General features: G+C 40.0%; 1 protein-coding gene across 1 annotated transcript in view; it reads right to left on the reverse strand.

Moving 5' to 3' along the window:
- Positions 1-16,805, reverse strand: part of EDA2R (ectodysplasin A2 receptor) — a 118,449-nt gene that overhangs the window by 43,595 nt on the left and 58,049 nt on the right. Inside the window, exon 3 of the mRNA XM_037135622.2 lies at positions 15,555-15,601. Within this exon, the coding sequence (XP_036991517.2) occupies positions 15,555-15,601 (47 nt within the window). The remainder of the gene's footprint in view (positions 1-15,554; positions 15,602-16,805) is intronic.

Below are 16,805 nucleotides of genomic sequence, written 5' to 3' on the forward strand. Positions count from 1 at the left end.
TTCTTGTCCGTTTGCTTGGAAAACTTGTTTCCAGCCTTTCACTTTTAATCTGTGATGGTCTTTTGTCCTGAGGTGGGTCTCTTGTAGGCAGCATATGTGTGGGTCATGCTTTCTTATGCATTGAGCTATTCTGTGTCTTTTGATTGGAGCATTTAATCCATTTATGTTTAAGGTTATTATTGATAGGTATTTATTCATTGCCATTTTTGTACCTGTGTTCCTCTCTGTCTCCCTCTTATCCTTCCTTCCCTTAAAGCAGTCCTTTTAGTATTTCTTGTAGAGCTGGTTTGGTGGAGGCATATTCTTTTAGACTTCTTTTGTCTTGGAAGCTCTTTATTTGGCCTTCTATCTTGATTGAGAGCCTTGCTGGGTAAAGTAGCCTTGGTTGTAGGCCTCTGGTTCTCATTATTTGAAATATTTCTTGCCATTCTCTTCTTGCTTGAAGTGTTTCCATTGAGAAGTCAGTAGCTAACCTTATTGGGGCTCCCTTGTATGTTATTTCTTTTTCTCCCTTGCTGCCTTTAAGATTCTCTCTTTGTCTTGGAATTTTGCCATTTTGGTGAGGATGTGTCTTGAAGTGGGCCTCCTTGGGTTCCTCTTGGTTGGGACTCTCTGTGATTCCTGGATTTGTGAGACTTTTTCTCTTATCAAATTAGAAAAATTTTCTCTCATTACTCGTTCAAATACGTTTTCTATCCCTTGTTCTTCTTCTTCTCCTTCTGGTATTCCTATTATTCGGATATTACTATGTTTCATATTGTCTTGCATTTCTCTTAATCCCTCTTCATTCTTTCTGAGCCTCTTTTCATTTTCTTGCTCTTTCTGTGAGATGCTTTCTATCTTGTCCTCCAACTCACTAATCCTGTCCTCCACTTCATCTATCCTAGTTTGGAAACTTTCTACTGTGTACTTCAATTCGGAAATTGTGTTCTTCATTTCCTCTTTTCTCTTGCTGATAGTTTCCATTTCCTTTTTCATGTTGCTGTAGTTTGCAGAGAGATCATTATAATTCCCCTGTAGTTTCTGGTAGTTCACTGTGAGCTCTTTGAACTTCATAATAACCAGTGCTTTGAATTCACTGTCTGATAGTTGATCAGCCTCTATTTCATCTAACATTCTTCCTGAAGTTTCTGATTTTTCTTTCATTTGGGGATTGTTTCTTTGTCTTCCCATTGTTTGAGACTCTTCTTCTTAGTCTCTGCTTCTAAAATTGATCTGTTCTGAAACCCTGGTTTTATGGTGTAAACTTCTGTGGTATGATCCTTGTGAAGTTCAGTGGTGCAGACTCCTTGAAGTTTTTTGATGTTCTTCGTCTCCACCTACACTCACGCTGGTCCTCGCGCTGGTCCCTGCGTTGGTTGCCTACCACTGCTGAATGTCCTGGCTCTAGTAGCCACCTCCTCAAGCACCCAGGCCCGTTACTACGGCAGCGGCACAGAGGCTGGGAATGTCCCGGCTCCCGTATCTGGCTCTCTCTGCTGCCCATGGCCGTCACCGGGGTTTGGAGAGTCCCAGTTTCCGTACCTGACACCCCCGAGTCTAGTCCTGTCTCTATGGCAGTGGCACAAAGGCTTAGAATGTCCCAACTCTCGTACCTGATTCCCCAGTGTCCAGTCCGGTCACTATGGCAGCAGCACAGGGTTTGAGAACGTCCCAGTTCCCGTAGAGGGCTCCTCTGCTACCCAGGGCTGTCTCAGGGGTTTGGAGAGTCCCGGCTTCCGTGCCTGACTCCCCGGCGTCCAGTCCCATAGCTATGGCCGTGGCACAGGATCTGTGAACGTCCCGGCTCCCATAGCTGGCTCCTCAGGGCCCAGGCCTGTCTCTATTGGTGGCGTCACAGGGGCCTTTGGTGTCCCAGCCCCTGCAACTGACTCTTCTGTTGCCCAGGCCGGTAGCTATGGCATTGGCACAAGGGCCGAGATTGTCCCCGCTCCGGTTCCTGACTCCTCTGTCTCCCAGGACCGTCACAGGGGCTTGGAGTGTCCGGCTTCCGTACCTGACTACCCAGCTCCCAGGCCTGTTGCTCTGGCGGCAGCACAGGGGCCGTTTGAGACTCAGCTCCAGTAGCTGACTCTGCCACCGTGTGGTGTTTCAGCGTCGGTCACAATCTCTGGTCTTTTAATTTCATAAATGCTGGGTAACCGATGGTTTATTGTGCTGTTTCTCTATAGATCTGCCAAGATTTTCACCCATGAGTACAGGAGCTAGTATCAGCTCCATCTTACTCCGTCGCCATCTTCCCAGCCTATTGCCTTTTATTTTAAGATAATAAGTAAATTAAGAAAATCAGAGTTATTCTAAGATGTCTCATAACTGTAGCTAGGTAATCATCTGTAGTGTCACAGAGATGTGGCTGAATCCTCCAAACTACTGGATAAGCCAGTAATATAGACAGACTTATAAAATTTTTACATATGTTTATACTCATATAAACACTATCCAGATAAAGATATAAAAACCTTTCTATTACATCAGAAATATCTTTCATGCCCCTCCCCAATCAATGCCATCACATTCTCCTAAGTAATTTCTATTTTGGCTTCTATCACCATTATTAGTTTTACCTGTCCTTAAACTTCATATAAATTGGATTTATATAAGAGCACACTTTGTTTCTGACTTTCTTTGCTCAATGTAACATCTGTGAGATTTATCCATTGTGTGTGTAGCAACATTTGTTATTTACCATTGTTAGTTAGTCTATTGTATGGATATTCCAAAATATATTTATACATTTTTTTGGTTGGTGAACATTGGGCTATTTCCAACTTATGGCCATTATAAATAAAGTTGCTATGCTATGCTCAATTGATTTTCAAAAAGTGTACTAAGATTATACAATGAAAGAAGAATAGGCTTTTCAAAAAAGATGTTGTGATAACTTGGCTATCCACATTAAAAAAAAGAATCAAATTGGACCTTTATGTCACAGCATATACAAAATTAACTTCAAATGTAACAAAGCCCTGAATGTTAAACTTCTTATTAATTTTCTTACAAGAAAATAAAAATCTTCATACATTTCAGATTTTTTCTTATAAGAAAATGTAGGTGTAAATCTTTATGACCTTGGATTAAGTAGTGCTTTTTTAAAAGAAACAAACAAAAAAAAGCACAACCGATCAAAGAAAAAATAGATAAATTATACTTAATCAAAATTAAAAACTTTTGCATTTCAAAAGATACTATCAAAAAATGAAAAGAAAAGTAACACAATGGGAGGAAAACTGTCATAGACATCTGATAACAAGCATATATAGAACAGATAGAGAAATTTTACAACTCAACAATAAAAAAGACACATAACCCAATTAAAAATGGCCAAAGTGAATATACATTACTCCAAGAAGATATAAAATTAGCCAATACACGTGAAAGAATGCTCAACATCATTAGTAAGTGATCAGGGGAATGCAAATCAAAATCACAATAAAATCCCACTTCACACTCATTAGAATGGCTATAATAAAAAGAAGGGGTGATTAAGTGTTAACAAGCATGTGGAGAAAGTCGAACCCTTATATATTGCTGGTGAGAATGTAAAGTGGTTTACACTTTAGAAAATGGTATTGTAGTTTCTGAAAATGTTACCATGTGACCCAGCAATTCCACATTTAAGTGTATACCTAAAATAATTGAAAATATATATCCACACAAAAAAGTGAAATAAGCCAGGCATTGAAAGACAAATACCATATGATCTCACCTTTAACAGGAACCTAAACAACAAAACAAACAAGCAAGCAAAATATAACCAAGGACACTGAAATAGAGAACAGGTGGACAGTGACCAGAGGGGAGAGGGGAGGGAATTTCAGGGGAAAAAGGGGAAGATTTACAGGAACTAGTATAAAGGACACATGGACAACGACTAAGGGGGGTGGACATGGGAGGGAGGTGAGGAGCACCTGGGGGGTGGGGTGGTGGAAGTAAAAGACAGAAAACTGTACTTGAACAACAATTAAATGACAAAAATTCAATTTACTAATATCTCTAATAAATAAATATTGAAGAAAGTGTACATGAATATTCCTTGCAGCATTACCCATAATAGCCAAAAAGTAGAAACAACCCAAATATCCATCAACTAATAAATGGATAAACAAAGTATGGTCTTTCCATAGAGTGAAATACTATTCAACCAGAAAAAGGAATGAAGTTTTGATACATGCTACAACATGGATGCTAGTAAGTGGTATTTGGGTATTCTCATTGGGTTTAACCAAAGAGGGTGACAAATGGCAAAATTACTAGTGTCTGCTTATTTCATTTATCTCTGTCATGTGGCAGCTCTGCCTGCCCATCCACCTGTCCTGATTGGGCAAAAAAATAAAATAAAATAACCTAGAAGAATAAGAATGCAAGTAGACTGGGAAGAGAAGAAGCAATGAGGCTGACCTTAATAATAATCCCCACATTAGCTCACTCTGCCCTGAATAATCAATGTTGGCCAAGTTTCTGCTGGATGTAAGGTACTTAGGCTGCTGGTGGTGCAGCTGCCTCTGGCTGCATCTTGTGGCTGCTGCTGTTCTCAATTTGCACATGCCAGTGGGGTGAAACATGCTCTCTCTATCTAGGATGGGTGGACAGGACAGGATGACAGGGCTAAATTAAGAATTTGGGCCTTCGGGAAGATATTTGCTTTGCCTGGGCAGCGCGGGAGGTGTGGGATTAAACAGGGTGAGGAAGACAGCGGCTGGCCGATGCCCTGCCCATTCCTCTCCTGTGAGCCTACTTAATTTTCCACATGTACAGGAATGGCACAAGTCAAAACAGTTGCTCAGCCTGGCATTGAAAATGCTACTTTATTTCAGAATCAAGCTTCTAATCTGTACAGTGCCCTCATCATTTATAGATGTTTGACCTATAGTCCAAATGTTGCTATATCATTTGGTGCTTGTTCTCTCATTTTTCTCCTTTTCTGGCCTAGCTCAGGGAGAGTCCTATCCTAGATTTCTCTTGCCCATAACCTGCTTCCAAACTATTAAACAATGTTACCTTCTCTATATCCCAATATTTGTAAATTTTTCATTCTTCAGTATGGTGAGTGACCCCAGGCCCAATTCTGCTATTAGAAGCATGTTCCTCCACAGTGGTGGACTCAAGGTTCCCATTCGTACCATGAGGGTTTGGCCAATGTCCCTGACTAGTAATTCCCAGTATAGGCTGCACATTGAGAGCTTCAAAAATACTGATGCTTGGGACCTATTACTGATATTCTGATGTAATTAGAGGTGTAACATGAAACTTTGGAATCTTAAAATTCAGGTTATTCTCATGTGCAGTCAACTTTTAAAATCACCATTTTGAGGGCTCTTTTTGGCTTTGTTTATTTTGTCTGAATATAAAATACAATCAGAAAAAGGTTTTTCTGTTTTCCCACATTCAGAAGGAACTTGGTAAGGAAGTAACCTGGGGCCCCTCCTTTTTTTTTTTTTTTTCCTAGAAAGAATGGGTGATAAAAGTGCTAAGAGTGGAGTGGTTCTTTGAAAAAATGTTAGATCATATCATTTCCAACCTCAAAATCCATTGATGACTCTCCACCTCACTCAATAAAACTATAGATCTTATACTGATTTGGTCCTTATATGAGGCCCAAAATGAGGCCTTATATGATCTGCTTACCTCCTCTTAACCCATTACCATTTGACCCCATGATATACTACTTTTCTTCTATTTTCTTTAACTCCAACCATGTTGACCTTTTTGCTATTCTTCAAACTTAACCAGAAATGCTCCCACTTTAAGCCTTCACATCTACTGTTCCCTCAGTCAGGTATGTTTTTTCTCCAGATATCCATATGGCTATCTTTCTCATCTTCTTCAGTATTTGTTATTATACCATCGTCTTAGTGAGGTTTCTCTAATCAGTCTTTTAAAACTTCGACTACAGCCTAAGTGCCTATCAGTAGATGAGTGGATTCAAAAACTGTGGTACATTTACATAATGAAATACTACACAGCAGAAAGAAGGAAGGAATTCCTGCCTTTTATGACAGCATGGGTGGAACTGGAAATTATTATGCTAAGTGAAATAAGCCAGTTGGAAAAAGATAAATACCATATAATCTCACTTAAAAGTGGAATCTAATGAACAAAATAAACTAATAAGAAAAATACTACCAGAGACATGGAACAGACTGAGAGCTGCAGGAAGGGAGGAGGGGAGGAAGAATGGTGGAAGGAAGAGGAAGGGACTAATCAAAGGACATGTGTAAATGACTCATGAACATGGATACCAGAGAAGGGATTAACTGTGGGAATAGGGGGTGAGCTAGGTGGAGGAGGGCAAAAAAAGGGCAAAAAATTGGGAAAACTATAATAGAATAAAACATAAAAATAAAGTAGAAAAAACTGCAACTTTCCTCCATGTTTCCTATCTCCCGTTCCTATTTTATTTTTCTCAATAGTACTTATGACATTGTGACATAATATATCATATTTATTTATTTATTGCTGGTTCCTCTCCCAACTATTATGTAGTGTTCACTATTTTATCTTCCCTGCTTAGAAGAGTGCCTGCTACATAATAGACACTAAATAAATATTCATTGGTTGAGTAGATGGTAAAAATATACAAAATAATGGTAACAATCTTCTGCTTGAGTGAAAAGTTTCACATTTTAAAAAGGTTTCACATCAGTTAGCCCAATGGATACTTAGAATAACTCTAAAAGTAAGTCAGAGATTATTAGCATCACTTAATAGATATTGAAAAAAATTTGAAGAGAAAAGATTCCTAAATTTATTTAACTAGTAATAAACAAAACCAGAACTCACAGGACATTTAAGATCCATGAGTTTAGCCTTGGCTGGTGTGGCTCAGTGGATTGAGGGCCAGCCTGGGAACCAAAAAGTCACAGATTTAATTTCCATTCAGGGCACATGCCTGGGTTGCAAGCAAGGATGCCCAGTTCAGGGCATGCAAGAGACAACCAGTCTATGTATCTCTCATATACTGATGTTTTTTTCCTTCTCTATGTCCCTCCCTCCCCCTCTCTCTAAGAAGTAAATAAATAAAAACTTAAAAAAAAAGATCCATGAGTTTAATGTAATTTCTCAGGTAGTAGTGAACCCTAAAGTAGCGAATGAGCTCCTGCTGGCCTGTCATTGATATTTAATTTTTCATCCTGACCAGTGTGTGCAGGGAACCAATCTGCCTGGCAATGACAATTGTAGCTCAGCCCTATTGAAAATCCCAATAGGCGCATTGTGGCATGCAGGAGCCAAACCCACAGATTGGTCCTCCCATGGGAAACCAGACCTGCATTATACTTAGGCTGCTTTGTGACTTGCTCTTGCTAAAACTCTCTGATCCTGAGTTGAGGCAGAAAATACTTACTGCATATCTTTAAAGTAACTTCCTGAAGTCTGTGCTGATTCTCCCAAGGACTAAAGTGTAACCAGACCAGTTACTCTTATTGTTCCCTTGCATTTGCAGCATTTTTCATTGTTAATCTGTTAAGAAGTAATCAGTATCATTCTTTCTGTTGCTATCTGTAAAAAGTAATTACCTAAAGCAAACCTAAGTATAATGAATGAAAACCTTCCTTGATGTACACTATTAGAAAGCCAATAAAAGCCTGTCAAGGCAAGGGTCGGGGCACTCTCCTCTTGAGAGAGTGGCCAAAATGCTCCAAGGTATTCTCCCCTCAAGAGAGTGGCTATGCTATCTCTCTTCCTCCACAGGTCTCAGTAGTCCGTGTGAATTTGTCTTGTATCTTATCCACAACACCACAGACACTGAGCGCTAGTGTCTGCATCAAGTGTGGCTCAGTTGGATGGGTGTCATCCCACAAAATGAAAGGCTGCTGGTTCAATTCCCAGTCAGGGAACATGCCTGGGTTGCCAGTTCCGTCCCTGGTTGGCACACTTATGAGGGGCAGCTGAATGATGTTTCTCTTACATTGATGTTTTTTCCCTCTCTTTCCCCCTTTCTTTCTCTCTCTAAAAATAAATACATAAAATCTTAAATTTAAAAATTTTTCATTAGTAACATTTTAAGTTGGGAGAGGGTGGGGGAAGGCAGAAAACTGTGCTTAAACAACAAAAAATATTAAAAAATAGGGAGGGAGGTGGGTTTGGCTGGGGTGTGGGGGAGTGGTGGGGAGAAAATGCAAACAACTTGTAATTGAACAACAATAAAGTAATTAAAATGTTAATAAATAAATAAAACTAAAAAGAAGAAAAAAGGTATTTTCTGAACATTAATCTGAGTATGCTTTAAATAATGCCTATGCAGAGTAACTGCCCAAGCCTTAAGAGATAAAGGCCAGGACAAAAGTGGTAACAATAGGAATAAAAAGGAATGGATGATGAGAGATACAGATCTTACAAAGAAAGTCAATAGGACCTTGCAATTCTATGGATAGGAGAGCCAAAGAAGACATGAGTCAGAAGATTCTGAGAGTTTTTTGCTTGGAAAACCAGGAGAACCTCAGGGCTATGAAGATCATAAAAGAGAAGTTGCTTGTTAAAAGAAAAGACAACATGCTCAGTTTCTCAAATTATTTTGAGTATGTAGAATTGCAGCATGTCAGTGCTGGTGCCCAGCAGGCAATTGAAATACATAGAACATAGGTTAGGGCTAAAGACAAATCAAATGCATAAAAAATCTATGTCATAGGTGTACATCAGAATGCTCTGGGGAACTTTAAAATAATACCTATATCTTAAGACCAATTAAAATAAAACTTCTGGGAAATTGAGAACCACTGGCCTAGGGCAGCAATTTTCAACATTTTCATCTCATGATACACATAAACTATTAAAATTCTGTGGCATACCAAAAAATATATTTTTGCCAATTCTACAAAAGTAAAATAGGTATGATTTTGATTCATTCACACCAAATGGCTACTGTTGTGTTGGCTATACTCATTTTTTATTTGATAATCTAGGGGAATAAAGGTCAGTGCCCCTGACTAAACAGTCAGCTTTGGTATGTTTTTAAAAGTCCTGTGGAATACTGCTTCAAAATCGCTGGCCTGGAGCAGAGAAAAATGCCAAAAGCAAACCAAACATTGAGGGACATCAATATTTGAAGTTAGAAGAGAAAGAATAGGCAGCAGAAACTAAGAAGGGTAACCCATGAAAGAAAGAACAGAACTTAAATAGGATAATATAGGACAACCTTTTAAGAATTAAAGGGTGAGGCCCATCTGAGTCTCCCAAAGCAAGTGTCCATCTAAACTTGTGTTAGGTCAATATTGGGAGCACATTTCTCCACTGCTTGGCTTGTTGTTGAAGATGGTAGCACAAGAAGACTCTGAACTCAGCTCTTTCCAGAAACACATCAAATTTACACTTATGGACAGAGCAATTCCCCCTGAAGAACTAAGGGCTGACTTAATAGCTTCTGCACAATAAAGAGACAGAGACCACACAGAAACAGGTCTCTCTGTAGCCTGCTCCAACTCTAGCTTCTAGCCATGTGATTTCTCCTGGAACATCCCCCAACTCACACTAGCCTAGCTACAGCTTCCACGTTGGTATGTCTTGTCTCCAGGATTTCCTGCAGATAAAACCCAGTGTCAGCTACAGCCCCAGCAGTTTACCTCTAGGAATCCCTATAGCTTGCACCTGCTCTAGCTTTGGTTCCAGGTTCTGGTGTGGCTTACCCTTGGGATTACCTGAAACCTGAGCTCATTCTACCTGCAGCTCTAGGCCCTGGTAAGCCTTAGATCCACCCCTGCCCCGCCACTCCCTGTGGTCCATGCACACTTCACATGGCCTGCCAAAGACACCTAACACATGTAGTCTACAAAGGAGTAGCTTCTACACAAGGTCACTTCTTCTAGAATTAGAGAGGTTGCTGTTTTGCCTAATTCATAAAAACCAACAAAGAGACAGCCAAAATGAGTACATAGAAAAGTATGTTCCAAATGAAACACCAGGACAAAACACCAGAAAAAGAACTGAGTTAAACAGAGACAAGGAATCTATCAGATAAATAGTTGAAAACACTGGTTATAAGGATCCCCAATGATCTCAATGGTATTGCAACAAAGAGATAAGAAACATAAAACAGGAGATAAGAAACTAAAAGAGAACCAGTCAGAAATGAAGACTACACTAACTGAAATAAAGAAAACATTAGATGGAATCAGAAGTAGATTAGATGATCAGTGATTTGGAAGACAAGGTACCATAAAACACCAAATTGAAACAATAAAAAGAAAAAAATTAAAATGAGGATAGTTTAAGGGACCTCTGGAACAACATTAAGAGTAACAATGTTCAAATCATAGAGAGTTCAGAAGAAGAGGCAAAGAAAGAGATAGAAAACCTATTTAAAGAAATAATGGCTAAACTTCCACAACCTGGTGAAGGGAACAGACATCCAGGTCCAGGAAGTACAGAATGTCCCAAACAAGATGAACTCAAAGAGGCCCACACCAAGACACATCATAATTAAAATGCCAGAAGTTAAATCAAAAAAGATTTTTTAGCTTCAAAGTTGGAAACAGACAGAAACAAAAAAACTTAACTATACACCAAGTGGATAGCAACCATAATTTTAAAAAGTGAAAAAGAATCTGAATAACTTTTAGCTATAGTACTTTCACTCTTCTCAGTTTGAAGATATAAGCACCAAAAAGAACTACAAAGAAAACTTCAATTTGATTTAACAGCTTAGTAGGTTTACTGTTTTTTTTTAAAAAAGATTTTATTTATTTATCTTTACAGGAGAAGGGAAGGAGAGAAGGAGAGAAATATCAATGTATGGTTGCCTATTGTGTGTCCCCCACTGGGAACTGGCCTGCAACCCAGGAATGTGCCCTGACTGGGAATCGAACTGTAATCCTTTGGTTCAGAGGCCTGTGCTCAATCCACTGAGCTACACCACCCAGGGCAGGTTTATTCTTAACAGCAGTGTGAGTGTAGTAATTCTGAAACGAAGTTTATGCACATTGTAGAATTGAGCAAAGAAGTAAATATATTGTTTTTCTTGAGAGCCAGGCTTCTTGTGGTAAGAGAAAGGAGCTACAAATATAAAATGGTGAAAGGCAAAGATAATATAAAATGGTTATTTTCCCCAATATGCCCACTGCAAAGACATGAGTGATAATACTTCAGTGGCAGTGGGCACACCTAGTTTCCAGATCTTGGGTTCTAACACTCCCCACTACAAAGACCCAGGGGTGCTTAGCAAAATGGCTGAGTTCAGGACTGGGGCTGGGAGAGTATGCCTAGACCGTCTTGTGCCAGAAATAGAATGTACTCAAAGAATGACAGGCAAAGTTGGCAGCCGGAAGGAACTCCCACTGCTCAAATGCAGGACAATCTGAGAATCAAAATAAGTAATGATAGTAGTGGATTATAATCCACTGAATAAAATCAGAATCCATGGATCCATATTGACAGAAGTAAATAAGTATGGGAGAAGAAAGGACCTACACAGTAAAATTTCAATGATAAATGCAGGAGGAATAATAGACTTTACAAATCACTATTTGGCAATCATTATTTGATTCAGGCATGAGCCATCAATTACGGTAAGGAACACAATATTCACATAACTTCAAGTAATCTCCCCACAGGTTAGTTATTTAATACAAAGGGGAAAATAGTAATTTTACACTAAAAAAACTTGATTTAGTGATCAAAGTTAACATCACCAATATGGGAACAAGTCAGTCTCCTGCCACCTGATAGGATCAATCAGAAGAATATGACTTCCGCCAAGATGGAGGATTAAGGTGGATGTGCCTGCCTCCTCTCACAACCAAGTTTAAGGACAACCAAATATTAGCACCAGAAAACACAACCAGAACACGGAAAACTGAACTTTTCGGAAGTCCGCAAACAACAAATCCTTCGGCCCGACCCGTAAGGGGCGAAACCGGCGGGACCCGGGCGCGGGCGCGGAACCCAGACGCGCGACTTTTCGGAAGTCCGCAAACAACAAATCCTTCGGCCCGACCCGTAAGGGGCGAAACCGGCGAAACCGGCGGGACCCGGGCGCGGGCGCGGAATCCAGACGCGCGACTTTTCGGAAGTCCGCAAACAACAAATCCTTCAGCCCGACCCGTAAGGGGCGAAACCGGCGGGACCCGGGCGCGGGCGCGGAATCCAGACGCGCGACTTTTCGGAAGTCCGCAAACAACAAATCCTTCGGCCCGACCCGTAAGGGGCGAAACCGGCGAAACCGGCGGCGGGTGAGGAGTTACAAAGGAGAACTCGATCGACCCGGGCGCGGGCGCGGAATCCAGACGCGCGAATCCAGCCGCACGGGTTCCAAACCCAGGATTGGACCTAGTGAGCAGCCCACCGGGTGAGCGACTACGGAGGAGTCAGTGGGGAGGCGGTGGCAGCGAGTTGACTGTGGGTGCCCGGTTACGCACGGGTGAGGGAGTGAGCGGGGTACCGGCTGCGGCGGCGGCGGCGGCGGCGGCGCCATTTCCCTGCTCTGACCACGCCCCCACATACAGCGTCACAACCCAGCGACCTGGGACTCCAAGGCGCCGCTTCTCTCACTTAAAGGGCCAGAACAGACCAAAAAATGTCGCAGGGGGACCTCAAAGTCCCGGAGATAAATCTAAGTGACGAAGAAATAGCAAATCTCTCAGACGCACAGTTTAAAACACTGGTCGTCAGCTTCCCTCACAGATCTGGTGGACTATAGCCACAAATTAGAGAAACATATGAAGGCTAAATTAAGGGGAAATGAATGGAATTCCACAGGAAACCCATAGAGATGAAAAAAAAAACTGGGACTCAACTCAATGGAGTGAACCAGAAGGAAGAAAAAAATGATCAATCAGAAAGGAATGAAGAAATAAGAATTCAGAAAAATGAGGAGAAGCTTAGGAACTTCCAGGACATCTATAAACGCTCCAATATCCGAATTATAGGGGTACCAGAAGGGGGAAAGACACAATCACCAGTGGAAAAACTATTTGAACAAATAATAAAAGAAAATTTCCCCAATCTGGCAAAGGAAACAGACTTCCAAGAAATCCAAGAAGCCCAGAGAGTACCAAAAAAGTTGGACTCAAGAAGAAACACACCAAGGCATATCATAATTACATTAGCCAAAATTAAAACGAAGGAGAGAATCCTGGAAGCAGCAAGAGCTAAGGGGACAATCACCTACAAAGGAGTCCCCATCAGGCTGTCAGCAGATTTCTCAAAAGAGACCTTACAGGCAAGAAGGGGCTGGAAAGAAATATTCCAAGTCATGAAAACTAAAGACCTGCAACCAAGATTGCTCTACCCAGCAAAACTTTCATTTAGAACGGAAGGACAGATAAGGTGCTTCTCAGATAAGACCAAATTCAAGGAGTTCATCATCACCAAGCCCTTATTATACGAAATGTTAAAGGGACTTATCTAAGAAAAAGAAGTTAAAGAAACATGAACAGTGAAAGGACAACAAGCTCACAGTTATTAACAACCACACCTAAAACGAAAGCAAACTAAAAGGACAGCTAGATCAGGAGTGGAAACATAGAAATGAAGATCTCAAGTAGGGTTAGCAACAGGGGAGTGGGAGGAGAAGACGGGGAGAGAAGGTACAGAAAACAAGTAGCATAGACAGTAGATAGAAAATAGATGGGGGGGCAAGAATAGTATGGGAAATACAGAACCTAAAGGACTTGAGACACATGGACATAAGCTAAAGGGGGGGTAATGGGGGGGTTGGGGGGCAGGGTGGAGGGGAATGAAGGGGGGAATAGAACAACTGTAACAGCATAAACAATTCAAAAAAAAAAATAAATTTATTTAAAAATAAAAAAAAAAAAAAAGAAGAATATCACATCACCTCTGGAATATTCCTGCCATCTATGCATAATCTGAATCTAATGAAGTATCTGACAAACCTAAATTGAGGTACATTCTACAAAATAACTGGCCCCTTTCTTCAAAATTTCAAAGGTGAGAGGACAAAATAAAGAGACAGACTGATCCAGATGAAGGAAAGCTAAAGAGGTATGACAACTAAAATGTAACAGGTAACCTTGGATTGGATCCTGGTCCTAAAATATTCTTACTTCAGAGGACAAGTAAGACAATGGGTGAAATCTGAATAATGTATGTGGGTTGGAGAAGTATTTTATCAACGTTAATTACCTGATTTTGACACATTCGCATTGTGGTTATATAAGAGAATGTCTTTGATTTTAAAAAAGGGGGGCAAGCAACACTGTCAGTTGTTGGTACAGGGAGGTGAATGGGCATCAGGGTTAGGGATGCATTATTTTGATTTTACTTTGTAGGCATGTGATAAAAGTAAAATGTTTTTTTTAAATATTCAAGTATATTATATGTTCATGGAATAGAAATAATTCAGAAACCACAGATGTCACTATTACCCCCTTTGCCCTCCTCTGTCCATTCCAACACCCCCCCACACTCCCACAGTCAGTTCCCACACTGTTGTCCATGCCTGTGGGTCATTCATACATGTTCTTTGTCTAATCCCTTTCCCTATTTTCCCTCTTTCCACTATTGCCCCTCTTTCCCCTCCCCTCTTACCACTGTAAGTCTAATCCATGTTTTCATGCTTGTGGTTGTATTTTGTTTATTAGTTTATTTTGTTCATTGGATTCTTCTTTATAGGTGAGATCATATGGTATTTGTTTTCACAGACTGCCTTATTTCATTTAGCATAGTACTCTTTAGTTGCAATAGGTAGAAATTCCTTCTTTCTTTGTGCTGCATAGTATTCCATTCTGCAAATATACCAGTTTTTTATTCACTCATTTACTGATGGGTACTTAAGTTGTTTCCAGCATTTGGCTATTGTAAATAGAGCCAGTATGAGTATAGGGGTGCATAAGTTCTTTTGAATTGGTGATTCAGGATTCTTAGGGTATAATCCCAGGAGTGGGATTACTATGACCAGTAGGGAGGGTGTAGGAGGACAATGGTGGAAAGAAGGGGAAGGCAGTAGACAAAGAACATGTATTAATGCCCCACAGACATGGAAAACAGTGTGGGAATTGAATGTGGGAGCAGGGGAGGGTGGGATGGGTAGAAGAGAGCAAAGGGAGAGTAACTGGGACAACTGTAATAGAAAAACAATAAAAATGATTTAATAAAAATTAAATAAACCTTAAATATATAAAATTTAAAAAATACCATATGATCTCACCTTTAACAGGAAGCTAAATAACAAAACAAATAAGCAAGCAAAATAAAAACAAAGACACTGAAATAGAGAACAGAGGTACAGAGACCAGAGAGGAGAGAGGAGGGAATTTCAGGGGGAAAAGGGGAAGGATTTACAGGAACTAGTATAAAGGACACATGGACAACAGCTAAGGGGGGTGGAAAGGGGAGGGAGGTGGGGGCAAGGGGTGGGGTGGGCTGGGATGTGAGTAAAAGACAGAATACTGTAGTTGAAAAATAATTAAATAAATCAATAAAAAAAGAAACCATATGTGGTTATTACAGTTTACAGCAGGCTTCTCTTTCTATTTCCAAAGTGGCTAAAGTTTTTCAAATGTTAGTGATAGAATCATCTACTCTACTAATATTAAGATTACTATATCAGCAGAGGAGAATGAAGGGAGCCATGCAAAATTAAAGAAGTTTCACCTACTTACCTTGCTCTGTATTTGAATGTACAGAACAACAGATAATGATATAGGTGCTGGGGTGAAAGAAGAAAAAAAATATTAGAAGCAGTTGTCACTGTACAGATACAATTAATAACCAATTGAACTGAGCCATTTGCATTCAGCCAAAAGTAAATGCTGACCATATGAGTTACATTCTTTCTCCTTCAAAATATGTGTGAGCACAAACATTCACAACAAAAAAGAATGAACTTAAAGAGGCAAACATGACTTAAAAGACTCTAAATTGAGGAAGACAAAGAGCTACCAAGTGTATAAATATTTGGTTAGTGCCTGGCAATGGCTTAGGAAGAATTGTGAAAGTGAGGAGAAAAAAGACTGTGTAGCCAAGACTGTAGTGATATAATTAATAAAAGCAAACTTTGGGCTGAATATGATGGGAAAATATTCTTTTAGTGATTGCTGAAACAGTCTTCCCAAGTGGGAGCAAAGGCAGAGAAACTCCCCTGGATGATGTTCAAGGGAGGAATGAGATAATGTATGTGAGAGTGCTCTGGAAACTCTGGGTTGTACTACACATGTGAGGGTTTGTTGTGGTATTATTATCCCACCCAGAGCTGGAGACTAAAGGACATTGGAGATAAGCCACAATCCAGATGAACACTCAGATAATAACTGAAGTGCTTGCTGCTCTGCTGTGGCCCTTGCCAAAGTGATTCACTTATTCACGTATCAAGCATGACAAGATACCATAAAATTATGGTATCATCAAAAATTATTTATCCCACTAGCAGCACTGAGAGTGGATATTAATTGACTTCCCAAGATGGTTATGCTTTTGGCTGAGTTGTCCCAGCTGGAAATTGAATTAATAGTATAAATTTTTTTCAGGGCTGGAACTGGGTAAAACTCAGTCATGTGCACTAATTTCTGACATCTATTAAAGTTTTTTTTGGTCTTGCCCCACATTCTCTCCACCCTAATTTATCAAGCAATCTGGAATAGCCCTGTCTCTTTGAAGATGTCAATAAGAACAGTGCCTTTTCTTCCATAACAATCTAAATTCTATCAGGCACAACATTTCTGCCTCATAGGCCAGAAAATGAAATATTATAACAAAGCAAATGTTCAAATGAATGGACATATGCGAGCATAGTTCAGGACCAATTATTGTTAAACAATTGTAATGTGATAATCAGTCTATAGAATGAAGCTTGCCTCTACATAATGAGATTCTGATACTAAAATACTCCTTGCATTTTTTTTTGATGACCAAGA

The sequence above is a fragment of the Artibeus jamaicensis genome, unplaced genomic scaffold, assembly GCF_021234435.1.
Source record: "Artibeus jamaicensis isolate MK-2021 breed Jamaican fruit bat unplaced genomic scaffold, CSHL_Jam_final contig_457, whole genome shotgun sequence".
Lineage (NCBI taxonomy): Eukaryota > Metazoa > Chordata > Mammalia > Chiroptera > Phyllostomidae > Artibeus > Artibeus jamaicensis.